This window comes from Urocitellus parryii, chromosome 6 (genome assembly GCF_045843805.1).
Source record: "Urocitellus parryii isolate mUroPar1 chromosome 6, mUroPar1.hap1, whole genome shotgun sequence".
In the NCBI taxonomy this organism is placed as follows: domain Eukaryota; kingdom Metazoa; phylum Chordata; class Mammalia; order Rodentia; family Sciuridae; genus Urocitellus; species Urocitellus parryii.
The window spans coordinates 198,217,618-198,234,477 of record NC_135536.1 but is presented as its reverse complement, the minus strand read 5'-3'; the positions used below and the strand labels follow the sequence as shown (position 1 = coordinate 198,234,477).

Below are 16,860 nucleotides of genomic sequence, written 5' to 3'. Positions count from 1 at the left end.
AGACCCGGGGGACTCAGAGCCCCATGAGAAGGACACCTCCCTCCCACCGATTCCACAGTCAGCTGTGGACACAAAGTGGGGCACTACTTCTCACCACACTCACTGCCCAGCATCCACCCAGCCCAGAGGCAGGAGCAGCCCCGGGTCCATCAGTGGGGGGGGGGGGAGGGACAAAGTGGCGCCTCCAGATTCTGGCCTGCTGCAGCATGAAGCAAGCCTGCCCCTCCCCTGGACTCACCCTGATGAGGTGGTCAGAGAGACCCACTGGACAGACTGGCAGGAGTCGCCACCAGCCCGACAGGAGTGGAATGGGCAGGAGTGGACCGGGGCCAGGGCCCGCAGCCTGGGAGTAATGTTTAGCAGGGACCGAGCTTGTTTTGTGAGATGACAGGGTTCTGTGGATGGGTGGCGTGATGGTCACACAGCAACGGGAATGTGCTTGACACCACAGAACTGTGGCTGAGGTTGAGGCGGGTGGCTGACGAGCGGCCATGTGGCCCCAGGAGAGGGGGAGCGAGGGACTGGTCAGTGGAGGCTCTGCTCTGAAGTCCGCAGGTGAGGGGTTTCTTGGCTTGGCTCCCAGCCTCAGGACCCATGCCACGGAGACTTCCAGAAGCCCCGCCTGAGGTTCACAGGAACCTCCAGCAGAGCCCACCCCACGCCACCTTGCAAGTCATTGGCCCACTTCAAGAAGGCCGCCCTGTTTCACATCAAGAATCTCCCTAGAGATTCTCTTGATCAGACTGGGAGACCACGGGAAGGTGTCTCTGTGTCCTTTCCTAGCACACCTCTGATTCCAGGCCACCTGGCTCTAGAAAGCTGTGTATACCACCCCGGCAGGTCCCCAGTTCTGCAGAGGAGAACCAGCTGAAGCAGGGCCGGGCTCTGGTGCTCACATGGATTCCAGTGCTCCTGACCGGGCAGCCTCCGTCTGGGGACTCTGCCCGGAGCTGGGCCAGACTCCTCACTGGTCTCCTCGTGAATGGGTCATACAACATCTTATCACGTGCTCATTAGTCAAAAGAGAGGTGTTAAATCAAGCAGAAACCCTCTTTTTAGATCGTTTAACAGTCCTTTAAATAAGGCTTGGTGTGGTTTTGCACATTTCTGTGGCTTCTTTTCTTACAGAATCCACTCCTGATTCATGAGAACTCCAGCTCCTCCTGCTGACAGGGAGGTAGAAAGACAAGGAGGTATCCCCGCAGGGCCTGAGGGGCACACAGGTGCCTACACAGGAGACATCCGTCCTACCGAAATCCACAGGATCAGGGAACTGGGGCCCTGGGGCTCTCAGAGGTGGGCCAGGCCTCTCTAGCACGCTGCCCATCCAGCCCTCTGGGGTGACAGCGGGCTGCTGGGAGAAGCAGAAACATGGAGAGGGGCTCCCTGGAACATGGGGTGCTCTGTAGACACTGCTGATTGTCCTGCCTGGAGGGGAGGGGGCAGGAGGGTGCTCTGGCACGGAGCAGGTCCTCCTGAATATGTCACAGTCCACAGCTCCACCTGAGAGTGGCTGTCAGAGAATGAGGCTAGGCGGACGGAGGTGGAGCGCCTGTGGCCCAGCATCAGGGCGCCAGCCAGAAGAGCCGTGTCCCCCAGACAAGCCAGCCACAGGCAGTGATCACACTAACCCTGTGAGGAGGGCAGGGTCATGCCCACAGGCAGGCAGGGAAACAGGCTCAGAGAGGTGAGCCCAGTTCTGGCCAGGCCCGTGGGGTGCCTGAGCCCCTCCCCAGCTTCTCTGCTTCCTCCTGGGTGCCCTGCTGTGGTCTTCCTCCTCGGCTCCTAGCACTGAGGATGAGGTCCACTTGTCCCCGAAAACTGCCAGCATCCAGGTGGGACTGTGGAGTTGGGGAGCTAGAGGTCCTCATGGGCAGGGCTCAAGTCCACCCTCTGGGCCTGTCCAAACACCAGGAAGGTGCCCAGCCCCAAGTTGCTGATGACTGCTACCAGGTTGAACACACAAGTCCAGGAGCCTGTGGCCTCGATCAGATAGCCGCCCAGGCACACGCCCACCACACCTAGACCCCAGAGAGGCACAGTCAGGCGGAGCGCCAGGCAGAGTGGGCAGGGCCTGGCACACAGCCACCCCGGCTCCCGGGGGATCTGGGGGCACAGCCTTCCAGGCTAAGAATCCAAGGTCTTGGGGGGTAGGAACCCCACAGACCACCAACAATCACCCCGATGGGCCCCCTGCCCCCGTCCCTCCAAGGGGACACAGAGCAAAGGACAAGTGGCAGGAAGCGCTGCCTGGAGAGGGACCAGGAGGTATCAAGGGCCCTGACCTGCCAGGCTGGATGCCTACCTGGGGGCAGGTGGGCAGGGCAGGGGCCTGTGAGCTGCCCACCATCAGCAGAGCTAAATGGACACTTCCAAAGCAGCCCTGTGCTTTGCTCGGGCCAGTTTGAGGCTCCTGCCCTCCCGTGATGTGGGAGCAGGAAGCCAGCCGGCTGCTGGGCTTGCTTCCTAGTGGGCTCTAGTCCAGAGGGCAGGAGGACCTCTGGGTGTAGATGCCCACCCCTCACCTGCCAAGGCTCCTGCAGTGTTGGCCACACCTGGGAACAGGCCAGAGAAAAGACATCAGAGAATAGCCACATGGCTGCCCGCCTGCCTGGGAGTGGCTCTCTGGCCAGGAGACAGGTGGAGCGAAGCTGGACTCAGCAAAGTCCTCACCAAACAGAAATCCAGCACAGGATGGGGCCAGGTCCTGGATGTTAACGGAGATGCCACTGTGGGAAGCAGGAGGGCAGGTGGGTGAGCGGCCTCCCCATGGGGCACTGGCCTCACACTCAACCTGCGAGCCACCTGAGACAGGCTGCACAGAGGCACCCCATCTGCTGTCCACTCATCTGAAGGACACTGATGGTGGGTGAGGTCAGAGGCAGCCATGTTTAGATGCCACCCCAGCAGACTGAGAGTATGTCCAGGGCACCCAGGCCGTTGCTGCTGGCCCTCTCCCTCCCTCAGGGCCTTGGTCCCCACTGTCTGGATACACAGATCTGCTAGTCCACGAGACCACTCATGAGCCAGGACACAAGGCTTGGGCTGCCCCCAACAGCACTAGCCACTGGTGCACGGGCAGCAGTCCCTTATGTCAGGAGCCACTCTGGACAGAAGCTATGTGCACACCTTTAAGTCCTGAGTAAAGGGGTGCTGAACAGTTATTGCACCCCACAATACATTGGGCTTTACTCCAGCTCGGATAAGGAAGGTGTGGCTCCAGGGGTGGGCGTCACCCGGTGGGGTTGAATTACACCCACCTGTTCCTTTGGAATCCTACCCCTTTGCCCTCTTTGGGATACAATGTTCCACGGAACCTCCCCTTGTGGGTCCCCTATATAAGAATAAGGAATTCCAGTGGCTCTCTCTCTTTCCACAGACCCCTAAGGTCACCAAGCCATCCCTGGATTGTGAAAAGGTACTTCTGTGAGTTGGCGTGCTTTCTTTGCCGTTTTTTAAGTTATTGGAAAAGTCAGATTTGGGGACATAGGTCGCCAGCTCGGAGAGATGGCCATTCCCTTACCTGTGGTTGAAGGTCTGGAGGCCAATGGAGGCAGACGCAAAGACCACAGCCTTCAGGAAGCTCGAGGTGTGACCCAGACACAGTGCGAAAACGCTGGACAGGCCGAGGCCCATCACCTGCAGGTGGTGTGGGTGAGGGCATCGGGGCAGCACAGCCCACCCGTGGCCGTCCTGTGCCACCAGCCCTGCTCCTGCAGGTGGTGTGGGTGAGGGCATCGGGGCAGCACAGCCCACCCGCGGCCGTCCTGTGCCACCAGCCAGGCTCCTGCACTGCCCAGGCACCCGGCTGAATTCCCACCCTGTAATCCTGCTGGCCTTTGAAGCAGGAAGCCTGAAGGCCAGGAGGCCCTCGACAGGGGGCTGAGACTGGCCAGGTCTCAGAGCTGCCAGAGGACCCAGACCTCCTCTCCTTCAGATGATGGAAACATGGGACCCGCCCTCCTGAGCCCCTGCCCCTCATCTCTTCAATCCAGGTGCGACATGGACCTGAGGGCTTATTCCCACTCTACCTTGGCCAAGAATAAAGTCTTGACCACTCCCCCCTGGCTCTGTCTTGGTGCTGTTGGTCCCACAATCCCAGGAGGGACAAAGGACCCAGGCTTTAGGGTCAAAAACTGGTCACACAGCCACCCAAGTGCCCTGAACCTGGCCTGCCTGACCCCAAAAAAACCCTGCAGGGTTGGGCTCTCCACCCAGAGAACATCTGGAAGGGGCCCTCCACGGGTCAGCTGGCCTACTGGTGGACTAGAGGCCACAAGCCTCACCTAGGTGCCCAGACCCCACAGGCACAGAGAGCCCCATTCAGAGACCAGAGAAGAGTCTCAGGTCAGTCCCCAACACTGACCCCAGAGTGCCCTCCATCTAAACCAGCTGATTCTGGGTCCTGTCACCTCTGTCCACACTCTTGTGGCCACAAAGGCCCTAAATGCCTTCCCTGCAGCAGTTGCAGCTGGCCCAGCCCATGACCTGGACGTTTTTATGGTCCCAGAATTCGGGCAATTGGGGGTCATAACCCTCAGGTCCCAGAAGAACTAAGCAGTGATGTCCAGGGAGAACATTAGAAAGGTCTTCTTACCTGCATCGACTTGCGCACCGTGATGGTCCCGTAACCTGAGCGAGGAGACAGGCAGGCGGCCCCATTAGCCTTGGGCAACCCAGAGGACAGTGGAGAGGGGGATGGCAGCCAGGGTGGCCCTTGGGGCTGCAGGCTGGTCATTGCCAGCACGGTACGTGCACACCAGAGGATCCCACAAGGCCCAGGAGGGCCACGTGGGCAGCTGTGAAGGTGTCCCCGAAACTCTCCCTGTCCCCTCAGTCACCCACACAGTGTGCACCACCTTGTACTGAGGGAAAACACTGACGTTCTGAGAGTGAGCATGCACGAGCATGGGCACCTACGAGCGTGCTGCTGGGCTTCATGTGTGGCCAGTGTGTGGTGGACTCCAGCTGGCCCCAGAGCCCCCACCCCCAGCTCTGGAAGTTGCAAGAGGAAAACTTGTGGCCTCTGACCCCAACGGCACCTCCCCCCCAGGGTCAGGACTGTCAGGCCCGGGGCAGAGCCCACAGGTGCTGTGCACAAAGGCCCTCTCCGGCCTCCCGCTTCTCCCCAGCTGCAGCCTTCATGGGGATTCTGGGGAAACCAGCTGCCCCAGGCTCCTCCAGCCCCCAGCTGCACCCATTCCCTGGCTGGCTCTGGAGGCCAGGGTCCCTCTCTATCACAGGTGGTCCTCAGCGGGCCTGGCCTCTCCCTAGCACTGCAGCTGCACCCCCAGAGGGGAGCCTCTCACCCTGCTGAGGCCCCTGAGGGTGTGTCTCCTGAAGGCCTGTCCCTCCCCAGGACTCACCCTGACTGATGAGGTGGTCAGAGAGAAACCCACTGAACAGACTGGCAGGAATCGCCACCAACCAGGGCACCACGTTGAAGACCCAGCCCTGCAGGGAGGAGCTTGGCCTGAGCGGTGGCCAAGTGGCAGCCAGACGTTGAAAGGAGGAGGGGCAGGCAGGATGGCTGCCCCAGGCCGCTGCTGCCCAGGAGAGCTCTGCCCACCCCACAGCCTGGGCCCCAGAGCAGAGGGGCCTGAAGGAGGGCAGCTTCTACCAGCATGCCCACCAGTCCCATGGCACCCCAGGAGTGCCAGGCCCACAGTGGCTCACCACGCAGCCAGGTCCCCAGGTTGCTCATTACCCAGCCCCTACCCTTGGAATGGGCAGCCCAGGGCATCATGGTCACCAGAACAGGGGGGTGGTCAACAGCCTCAGTGGAGAAGCCAGCAGATACAGGGGGTCAGGTCCCCATCCCGCCCTGCTCAGGTTTCCCTCCAGAATGGCATCAACAGACCAACAGATGGCCTTGCCCTGAGGGTGGGGTCTGCTAAGCAGCAGATCAAGGTCATGGGCTTGGAAAGCTGCCACTGCCACAGGGACCAGCCCTCAGGGTCTTGGAGCCAGCACCTGCCCCTCCTACGGCCAAAGTCAGCCTCTGCCTCAAGCCACAGGATGCCGAGGGGCCCACCCGCTGTGCAGGGGCAGGGCCGCAGCTGTGTGAGCACTGGCAGGGTGACCCACCTTGGAATGGGGGAAGGTCTCCTTGAAGAAGGTGGGCAGCCAGGAGAGGAGGATGAAGAAGGAGCAGGCTGAGGAGAGCTGGGAGCAGACCGCCGCCCTGGGTGGGACACAGGCTCAGGGCTCCAGCCTGCCCCAGCCCCTTCCCACCCAGGCAGGGCCTGTGAGACCCACACCCCTGCCCCTGGGCGCCCTTCCAGGCACAGCCTGGCCCACACTCTGCCTGGCCACGCCAGCCCCAGCTCACCAGACAGAAGGCTTCCTGAAGAGCTGTCTCCAGGGCACTTTGGAGGGCCTGGCCACGGGCAGGCCTTGTGCCAGGACCCCCAGGGCCAGGATGAGGTCTGAGGGAAGAAGTGGTGGCACAGCAGTGGCCCCCAGGACTGGGCCAACCCACATCCATCCCTAGAGGCAGCGACGGTGTGGTCCCAGAGGCCAACAGACCTGTCACCCTCCCCCAGGAGGCTCGTCCTCAGCAGCTCAGTGTGCAGCCAGAGCCCTGGGGCCAGCTGAAGCCGCCCTGCTCCAGCCCCCTGCCTTTGCCTGCAGGGCTCCTCCTCTGCCCTACCCTAAATAGAGCTTGGGGACCGAACTGGTGGCCCTAGGGGGCTGAGAACTCATTCTTTCTCGGGCTCCAGGAGTCTGCATGTCCCCCCCCCAGCAGCTGTGAGCGGAGGAGGCCCTGGCACCCGCCCAGGTGGCCACGGTACCTTTCTCGTTCAGCAGGTACCTGTACACGTAACACACCCAAAGCAAGGTGAGGCCACCGGAGAAGTAGAAGACGCTCTGCCAGCCGCACCAGTCCAGGAGCAGGGATCCCACGACCCCAGTCACCAGCGTCCTGGGGGGACAGGGAGGAGCACGGCCATGACCTCGGCTGGGCTCCACAGACAGACACCAGAGAACATTCCCGATGCCACCTGAGCCCCTGGAAGAGTGGGCTTTGTCACCTGGAGAACAGGTGCTTGGAGCCCGGCCCCAGAGTGCTCTGCTAAGGGTGCCGAGTGTTGGAAGAGACTATGCCACAGGGCAAGGGACGTTGGGAACCAGCCATGGGGACAGGGCACAGAGACCACTGGGACCTGAGCTGTTTTAATTTCTTGCTTCTAGGCCTTCCAACTGGCCTACACTAAAAAGGGCTGTGGGAGGAGAGCGGGCTCGGGGCAGCTGGAGCGAAGCCTGTGCCCTGCTCCTTCTTCATCGCCCAGCAGAGCACACGGTGTTGGGAGGAGCTCTAATGACAGACCCGCCTCCTCCTCCTGAGGGTCCTGTGGTCCCAGGCAAGCCCAGGCCTCCCTTGTCCACCCCTCTTGCCCTGAAGTACTCCCCACCGAGGCAGCATCAGGGACGGTTCCTGCTGCATGTGGGGTTTCTTGCAAGCTGAGGCCCAGCTGCCTCCTCCCTGAGCCCACCACCTCCCCATCTGTGCCTGCAGAGGGGGCAGCACCTCACCTGGGGACCACAGCACTCCCCTGCCCCCGCGGTTTCACACAGAGCCCTCTGCTCCACCCTCCACTGCTCCAGAAGCCACCAAAGCCCCTCCAGGTGACTTCCAAGTGCAGGCCAGCCAGGGGCTTATCTGACACTTAGACCTCACTGGGTTCTCTGTCCCTCCACAGGACCCCTGCTCTCTGATTCCTGTCCCCGAATTCAGCGGCTGAGGGCCTGAGCCCCACACCCACAAGCCTCTGTCCACCCTCTTCGAGTAGCCCTTCTCCAGGACAAGGCTCTGGAGATGCCTGAGGGTGGGCGAGGCAGGAACATCTGAGGGCCCGGGTCTCAGGGGCTGCGCCCACGCCCACAGACTCACCTGGGGACTGGCAACAAAGGGCAGGACACCCCTGGTCCACGGCACCCAGGACAGGGACCTGCCCAGCCCAAAGCCACAGGCCCAGCCCACGGCCAGAGCCATAGCCCACATCACTGTGAGCCACAGAGATGCCCACACAGGCCTGGGGAGCTGCAGCCAGTGCCACAGAGCCACCTCCAGGCAGCACAGCCTTCAAGGCCCCCCAGCCCGCCACCCATGGCCGAGCCCCTGTTGGAGCTAGGCCCTACCCAAACTGGGAGCCGGCCCCCACAGTGCTGTAGGTGAAGGCTCTCTCGCTCTCTCGAACTCTCTGTGACAGCAGGCTGGTCAGGGCAGGGAAGTACACACCTGGAATAAGCAGAGGACGTGGTCAGCAGGGCCTCTGGTGAGGGCCAGTGAGCCAGGCCAGAAGATGTGCATTGTCCCCCCTGACTTGTCCCAACCAAGGAGCCAACAGGCTGAGGAAAGGACTCAGTGTGGGAGAGGCTATCTGCAGGACAAGCCTCTGCTTCCAAGGCATGGTCCCAGGACAGCAGCCCAGGCTGACACACACACCCTCCACCTCAGACCAGCTGCTCACACCCGCCCTCAGCACGCGAAGTTTGGAAGCCACCTCATAACCCATACCCCTGCTTCTAGAGGGTCCTAGGCCTGGCCTGGAGGCGCAGAGTCTGCACTCTGCGTCATCATGGTCCATGAGGGTGGCACCCAGGAGTCGTCACCTGGGTCCCTCCCAACTTTTCTTTTTCTTTTTTTTTTTATAAATATTTATTTATTTTTTTTTAGTTCTCGGCGGACACAACATCTTTGTTGGTATGTGGTGCTGAGGATCGAACCCGGGCCGCACGCATGCCAGGCGAGGGCGCTGCCACTTGAGCCACATCCCCAGCCCCCCTCCCAACTTTTCAACATAGCACCAAATGCAATTGCTCAGGAGCCAGGTCCCATTCCTCTGTCAGGCACTGGCCCAGGGCGGGGCCTCTCCGGAGCTTGAGGCCCGGAGGCCGGGAGCCTCAGGGTCAGGAGCTGCTAGCCTTTCCCCTCCGCCATGGACAATACACACAGACAATGTGAGGCCGCCAAAAGGACTTTCAGCAGAGGACAGAAGGCAGGCACCCATGGGCACTCCTGGCGACAGAGGTGAAGGCCAGCAGCAGGAGGGAAGTGTCCAGAGGCACCCCTACCTTGGAGCAGGCCTATGAGGACACGGGAGAAGACCATGGAGACCAGGTGGGCACTGCCAAGGTGGGCGAGCAGCGGGGTGGCCATGGTGATGGAGCCCCAGGTGGAAGCAGACAGCAGGATGACCTTCTCACCTCCGATGCTGGAGTGGACACAAAGAGGGGAGGACGGGGTGGCCATGCAGGCAGGCTGAGCACACCACCTCTGTGCAGAGGAGTCCTCTGGAGTGGGCACTGCCATGAGCATGCTGCCATGAACCTGCCAGCAGGAGGCACCCAGAGCTGAGAGCAGCCCTACAGCCACCCCCAGCCCCAGAGCTGCTCCTTGGAATGCTGGACAGGGCCTCTGCCCTCTTTGCCAGGCCCTAGCCCAGGAGCCCTTCCTCCCCATGTACACAGAAGATCTGCTAGCCCACCTCCCCTTGAGAAGCCCACATGGAGCAGCCCCCTTCAGCCTGAGTGACGAGGAGTAGGGAAGACAGTTACCGGTCCCCGAGGTGGCCACCCACGACCTGCGTCAGGCAGTAGCCCCAGAAGAAACTGCTAAGCACAATGCCGGCCTCCTTCTTATTCCAGCCAAAGTCCTGGCTCATGGCAACGGTGCAGACAGGCATGGTGACGCGGGCGCAGTAGAGTAGGCAGGTGCCCAAGAGCAGTGTCCCCGTCCACACCTGGCATTCAGGCCTGCAGGGCAGGAGCAGAGGGTCTGGCTCTGGAGAGGTCCCACAGGCAGCTTTGAGCTCAGAGACCCCCTGAGTTTGGGGGGCGTGGCCACAAGCAGGGGAAGCACTGGGGCTGGTACATCTCTGGAGGCAGTGGGCAAGTACGGAGCTGTCCTCACACACCTTCCCTCACTCCCTGCAGAGGCCAGTTCCGGGCATGATGGCAGAGTGGGAATGCCCAATGCCCTGCAGTAGGAGCAGGCCAGATAAATACTGGGCCAGTGCTGCTGACCACCAGGACTGCAGCTGGACCCACACAGAGGAAGGGATGCACACAGTACCCAGGTCTCCTTGGGACCACAGGGTCCCAGGAAGGCAGCCAGGCCAGGCAGACCTGACAACTAACCACCTGCTGCGGGCCACTCTGCTGGGCACGGGGACCCAGAGGTGTGATAGGAGGATCCCAGCCAGCAGCAAGGAGCCCCCAGTGGTTTCCCAAGGAAGCTTCCAGGCCTGCCCAGCAGAGGACATTGGAGCAAGCAAGGCTGGGGGCCCAGGAGAGGACACAGTGCCACAGGGTTTGGCAGGAGCAGGAACCGGAGGGGGTGAGGAGGCAGATGAGCTCAGTCCTGTGCAGAGCCCACCCAGTTCCCGGCTCCCGGCTCCCAGGCAGGCTTGGCCACTGTGTGCCATGAAGCAACTGAAGACTGCAAGAAGTGACAATCATTCAACCATGTATGTAGCAGGAGGTGACCAGCTGTACCCTCTGTGCACCAGGTTCTGATAATGAACGGGCAGGTGGCAGGGGCAGCAGGAAGGGAAGGAGGGGCCTAGGCAGGAGGCTACACTACAGGGCCGCAGCCAGCCTGCAGACAGACCAGGTGGGTAGGATGGCAGCCCTCACGGACCCGGGGCACCGGGCTTCAAGGAGGAGGAGCTGGGGAAGAAGACAGGGACAGCTGCTCCCCTTCTGGGAAGACTTTCCTCCTATGACTAGCACCTGAGCCCTCAGTGGTAGTCCCCCCCCTGTCCCCCCCACCCCCTGCTGCCACCTCTAGGCCAGGGGCCCTCAGAGCCACAGGCCTCTAGAACACCAGCCCTGCCTACAGCCTGCAGCCAGCACGACCTGCAGTCCCTGTCCTCGCTCTCTAGGTCCCAGCTCTGCAGGTGACGAAGTAAAAACTGTTCAGGAGCCAGTAAGCAGCTACCCTTGCCCAGTGCTTGGGGGATCTGTGGGCCAGACTCCAGAAACATCCTCCCTGGAGGTTCCGCTGCTCAGGGGCCAGGAGGCCGTGTCTCTGCCCACCTCCTGTCCAGGCTTCCCTTCCTTCTGTCCACCTTTCCTCCCTCCACACCGCCAAAAGCCACTCGGGGCCAGCCCCACACACCTGAGAGTGAAGGCAGACCCAGCTCCTGGTTGCTGAAGTGACCAGTAGAAACCAAAAAACCAACCAACCAAACAGAAACCCCGGCTGGGGTCGATCTGACCGGGAGGGAGTCCAGGATGGCGATGGGGGTCTAGATCCAGACCCACCAGAGTTCAAGAGGAGGAAGGTCCAATGGGCAGTGCAGAGTCGGGGAGGGGCCTCCTGAGTATCTGTCTCCACCTGACATTTTGCAGGGTGACCCCACCATTCTGACACATCCTGTGGGGTGAGCAGACAAATGGGCTCTGCTGGGAAGAGAGCGAGTGCACAGACTGAGAGTCAGGAGTGTCCGCCGGCCTGGCGTGGCCTGGATGTGGGGACTGCGAGGGGCCCCCACTTTTCACTGGGCTGTGAAACAGATGCAGTAGCTAGCGCTGGGCCTCCTTGAGTCAGATGCCAGGCAGGGGCTCAGGAAGGGTCAGGCTGGATTGTGGCAATGACCATCACAGTGGGGTGAGCACGAAGAGCCTCGGGGACATTGGTGGAGTCTCCAGGGCAGAAGGGAGGCGGGTTGTGTGTCCAGTCCTGGGGCCAGGCAGCCCGCCCAGAGGAAAGCTGGAGGACATTCTTGGATGCCCAGGGTCACATCTCAGGGGCTGCAGGCCTAGCGTTGTGACCTGCTTGGGGTGAGCCTGAGGGGTATGAAGGGAGTGGTGAGGCGGGGCTCAGATGACTGGCGGGGACGAGTGGGGGGGCAAGCAATGTTGGACAGGTTAACATCCACCCTGGTGAGTCCTGCTGACAGCAGGAACCCTGACAGTGAAACCAGGGACCCAAATAAACCCCACTCAACCTGCTTTGCCCACTGTCCCTTGCTTTGGTTGACATCAGCAGTCTTAGAGGTGGAGAGAACCCCTCTGACAGACAGCAGGTCAGGAGGGTCAGCAGCTGATGGGCTGGATCACCTTGCACACCGACCCTCCCATCACCTTTCCCCAAGCCTCAGCCCACAGACAGCCCCAAACCCTCCCCTCGGGTAGGTGAGCTTGAGACTTGCTGTCCCTCTCCTGGCCTGGTGAGTAAATTCTGCCACCGGTTCAGTGACGGGTTTCCTGCCCTGGGGGAAACTGGTCCTGGTTCAGTAGCAACAGGCCTCGACAAGAAGCCCATCATCTCTTCCTGAGGCCCCACACCCTCAGCCAGCAGTGAGACATTCACCCCAAACACCAGCAGCAACAGTCCAAGAGCACCGCAGTCCTCCTAGAGACAGTCACGATGTCGGAAGGAGCAGCCACAGCCAAGAGCAGCCTCGGAGACGTGAGGACTGAAAGGCAGGAGGACTGAATGGCAGTTCCCTAGGTGGGGACACTAAGGAGAAGCTGAGGAAGCCAGAGGAGCGTGGAGTGGGCTGGTGGTGACGCTTCTGTGTGAACGTCTCCTTCGAGAAGAGGAGGGACTGGAGGTATTGGAAGGGGACAGTGGTGGCAGGGAGCTGAGAACTCTGTGCACCATCTTAAGAATGATCCTGACACACACACTCGGCTTTCTCATAAAGGAATTTGAGTACGGTTCGTGCAGTGGGACCTGTGATAAGCAGGGGCACTTGGAGAGGCGAACGGGGAGTCCTTGGGGCCACCTAGGAAGCAGAAGGAAGCACTTCCTCTAAGAGTGGGGCATGTAGGAGGTTGGACAGGACTCAGAGCAGCTGCTGCAGGATGGGGGGCAGTGGGGACCCAGCTGGAGTTCCAGCATAAGTGCCGGAAGCCTGGATGGAGACCAGAGCCCCTCAGGGCCAGCAGAGGGAGGGGAAGGATGAAGGCCAGGATGCTGGATGGAAGCCCATGGGGTTTGTATCATCAAATGATAGCACAGTCACCAAGGAAATGCTAGGACTCAAAGTCAGTGCCCCAGGCTATCCATTGGGAAAGGGCAGCACAGGCCTCTGAGAAGAGCTGTCAACAGAATAGAGATGAGCAGATGACCAGATGGTTCAGATGGCGAATGAGGTGGGGAGCTGGAGAGTCATGCTCCATCCTCCCGAGAGGCAGGTGTCCGAGCCCTGGGGGACCGGCAGCAGCCCTTGGATGAGATGTCGAGCGTCTACTGGAGGAGATTGCAGAGGACCTGTGGGCAGCATCCCCACCTTTCCAGCCTCCCCAGGGGCCATCTACAGGGCCGCTATGGGAAAGACAGTGCAGGCTGAGGCCACCCCTTCCTAGAAGAGCAGGAGGCTTCACCACGCTCCCCCCAAGGTGACAAGCGGCCCCTGGGGCCCCAGGTCTGATGATACTCGACATGGCGCCTGCTGGGATCAGGGCCTCTGAGTCCCTCAGGCAGAAATATGGCCCCTCCAACTGGTTTGAGAAGATCAGAATCCTTTGACACGGACCCTGGACCTTGGGAGAGGATGGCAAGCAGGGAGGGTCCCTGCACCTTCAGTGGGTGTCCACTTAGGGGCCAAACCTAGCTGTCCCATGAAGGCAGTGGACCCAGAGCTCATTGCCCCTCCCAGGGGTTTGTATCATCAAATGATAGTCTCCTTTATAGAATCAGAGGACAAGGCAGGTGCTAGGTGGGTTGATTAGGTGGGAAGAGGGTCTCTGGCCAGCAAGGACCCAGGTGAGTTCCGTCGGTCTGAGCTTGGTCTGCTAGGAAAATTGCAAACCCATTAGTCCAAGCAAGGCTCTGTCCCTCCCACTCTGGGCTGTGTGGACGAGTGGTTGTCACTCACCAGGAATTGGGTTTCTGAGCCTCCCCTTCCAGTCTGGATTTGTACCATGGGACCCCTGGGAGGGGCTGAGGTGCCCAGCTCGGGCTCCTAAGACTCCTCGAGGACAAAGCCTTGCCCTGACAGGGCTCCTAGTGGTCCACCCCAGTCCCCTGGCCTCCATCCCTTCTGGGGACATTGTCCTGAGTAAACATTACTACTGGGTACTAGAACACAGGGGGACACAGTCCAAGCTGCTGCTGGCCAGTCTGCCCTGGCCTTCAGAGCCATCCCAGGTGAGCTATGTGCACACATTCAAGTGGGGTTTATTTCTAACTGAGTGGATGCAGGACGCAGCCACAGGGGTGTGGGAGCAGCACTCATGATTTACCACCACAAGCCAGAGTCCAAAGGTGGCTTTAAAAAGGAGCTGTATCCTCTACGAGGTCACAGCAACCAAGGCACCACCTGCATTGGAAGGGCCCACCCAGCACAACACTTATCCCTCCCTGGGTGCAACTGCAGCAGTCTGGCCCTGATGCTCTCTGGGGAAGAGCACTTAGAAACAGCGGGGACCAGCTGGGACCTACCCCCTCCAGAAGGCCAGTACCATACCGAGAACTCAGTGCTGGGCCGCAAGAGGTCCAACAAAACCCGTCAGCTTCCAGTGTATATCCAGCTGGAGGCACCAGAGGGAGGGCCCATAGGCAGGCCAGCGGGCACTGTGGGGTCTGCTTCCTCTCCGGAACCCGCCTGTTCATTCCTGAGCTCGAAGTGTGGGCCAGGCTGATGAAGGGACTCCCAGAGTGCTGGGGACACAAGGATTTGACCAGAGGTAGTAACCCCAAGGCCAGCAGTGACTTGAGGGCCATTCAGGACCCTGCGCTCAGAATCGGCCATCCTGCCTGGGGGCTGGTTAGGAACAGGAGCTTGGGGCAGAACTTGCCTGAAAAGGTCCAACTACCCGGACCACTTGGGGCCTGTGCCTCTGTGGAGACTCCCAGAGTGGCAGGTGCTTCCTGTGAGTCTCTAAAGCCCTGCTTCCGCAGACGGCCTATACAGAGGCATATGTGGCTGAGCACATGGGTGGGAGAGTGGCCCTTGACGTGTGGATACCAGGGGCCAAGGGCCCGCAAGCACCCCAGCACCACCCCTCCTGGCCCCGTGATCTGCTGAAGAGGCCTGACTCCCCAGCCAGGCAGAGGGCTCTTGGAGGGGACACGTGCACCCAGGGAGCATCTACTGCCATAATTAAAACCCACGCATGGGTTGTGGATGGCCCTGACCCAGAAGTCCCTCCACTCCAAATTCTCTGCGACCATCTAGTCAAGAAAGGCCTAAGGAGCAAGTAACATGGTAGGCACGGAGGGAAGCAGTCAATGCAAATGCCAGGCAGGGCCACCGAGTCACACCCTGCAGTGACATTTGCAGCACATTCTGCAGGCTCTGGTCACACCTCAGGAGCCAAGTGCACTGGGCAGAGACGCCTGGTACACAGGGTGGAGAGGAAGGCCATGAGGGGGGGGGGGGGGGGGGCAGGCCGCAGCCCTAATGCTGGCACACCCAAGTACAGCCCTTCCCTTCTAGTTGGTGCTTGCAGGTCTGTGACTTGGCTTTGACCAGCGGGGGTCTCCACATCCCGGCTAGCTATGTTCTCACAAAGCCCCAGTCTGGGGGCTTCTTTTGACCCTCACTGTGTCCAGTGTGGCACTAGTCCTCAGGCTTCATGGCAGCACAGTGGACAAGCCTGCCTGGGGGCTGGAAGCTAGGAACTGGGTGGGCTCTGCACAGGACTGAGCTCATCTGCCTCCTCATCTCCTCCGGCCAAACCCTGTGGCGCTGTGTCCTCTCCTGGGCCCCCAGCCTTGCCTCCCAGAAATTCCAAGGACACTGGAGGTGCTGGGTGGCAGGTCAGCTCTTGAATACACCAGGCCTGATGCTGAGCCCCAGGTCCGGTGCCTTGACAAGGGGCCTCAGCCCACAGAACCAGAGCAGGGGGGGTTCCTCTTGGGGTTCCCACTTAGACTCTCTTGCCAGCTGGCTCAAGGCCAGCTGCCACCATCTCCCTCCTGGTTTCTGTGGGTGCTATATGCCCAGGGACAGTGGAAACAGGATGAACAGTGCTCCTTCTGCAGTACAGAGGCCAGTGGGTGCTTGCCCCAGCCTGGCACCCAGTTAGCACAGGCATTCTAGGGATTAGCCTCAGCTGGGGTCCTCCACAGGAGGCAGTCCCAACCCATCCAGTCCTGAGGACACTGCCCGTCTGGAACACCCCCAGGATAACCAGCTGGGAGGGTTCAGGGGCCACTTGGCATGTTCTGGGACTGGAGGGAAGGGGCAGCCCCTGATGGGTGGATGCTTGTGTCCTCTGTCCTAGGGGCTAGAGCTGGGGGAATGAAATGGGGCAGGAGAGGGCTGGTGGACAGTCTCCCTACTCCAGCACTCCCCACTCCTGAGTGGACGTCCTGTGGCAGTATCTCCGCTCCCTCCCCAAGTGTTGGGCAACCCCCTCCCCCGCAGCTGCCCCTGCCCCACCTGGACCACTGGGCGTTTTCAGCTGCATCTCTGCGGGTCTCGTCTGGGGGTGGCTGCATCAGGCTGGGCGCTAGGACAACATGGGCACAGCAGTGTCCCAGTGCCCTGCCCTCCACCTCCCTCCCAGGCAGCGCCGCCCAAGTCCACGTGTCAGTCCCAGCCGCGCTGCACTTCCGTCTGGCCCTCCCAGGAGGTGTTTGTCAGTAGCCCTGGGGCTTGGGTCCCCGCCCCACCAACGAAGACCTGGGAGGTTGGCTGGGACCTCCCTAAGGTCCCACAGGAAGGGCTGGGCCACCATGCAGCCCCCAGGATTGGCACTGGGACTTCCGGGCTGTGGAGGAGACCAATCCTGGGGGGGATCCTGGCCCCGGATGTGCCAGCCCTGCAGCGACCCTGGGCAGGCTCTGGAGCAGTGGGGGCCCCTGTTCCTGTCTACAAACTGGGGATGAAGTAAGTTCCCACAGGGATGTGTACTGATTCAATCAAGCTTGGGGAAAAATCCTTAGCCAAGTGG

General features: G+C 61.0%; 1 protein-coding gene across 1 annotated transcript; it reads right to left on the bottom strand.

Annotated features, from left to right (window-relative positions):
- Positions 1 to 1,140: 1,140 nt before the first annotated feature.
- Slc17a9 (solute carrier family 17 member 9) lies at positions 1,141 to 16,427 on the bottom strand. Its single transcript, XM_026407823.2, has 13 exons — positions 16,347 to 16,427; positions 9,562 to 9,759; positions 9,079 to 9,218; positions 8,143 to 8,242; positions 6,795 to 6,925; positions 6,332 to 6,428; positions 6,088 to 6,184; positions 5,367 to 5,454; positions 4,598 to 4,632; positions 3,524 to 3,639; positions 2,674 to 2,729; positions 2,526 to 2,555; positions 1,141 to 2,021 (listed from the first exon to the last, which is right to left on the bottom strand). Exons 1-13 carry the CDS (start codon positions 16,403 to 16,405, stop codon positions 1,858 to 1,860), a joined length of 1,311 nt encoding a protein of 436 aa, XP_026263608.1. The 5' UTR covers positions 16,406 to 16,427; the 3' UTR covers positions 1,141 to 1,857.
- Between the last annotated feature and the right edge of the window lie 433 nt (positions 16,428 to 16,860).

Bases quoted from the DNA above. Each gene is read 5' to 3' on its own strand.
- Slc17a9 (XM_026407823.2), bottom strand. From the start codon at position 16,405: ATGCAGCCACCCCCAGACGAGACCCGCAGAGATGCAGCTGAAAACGCC. The intron at 8,243-9,078 runs GTAGGGGTGCCT...TGCTTATTCCAG, and splicing joins CCTCATAGGCCTGCTCCAAG to GTGTGTACTTCCCTGCCCTG. The intron at 5,455-6,087 runs GTGGGTCACCCT...TCCTCCCTGCAG, and splicing joins AGACCTTCCCCCATTCCAAG to GGCTGGGTCTTCAACGTGGT.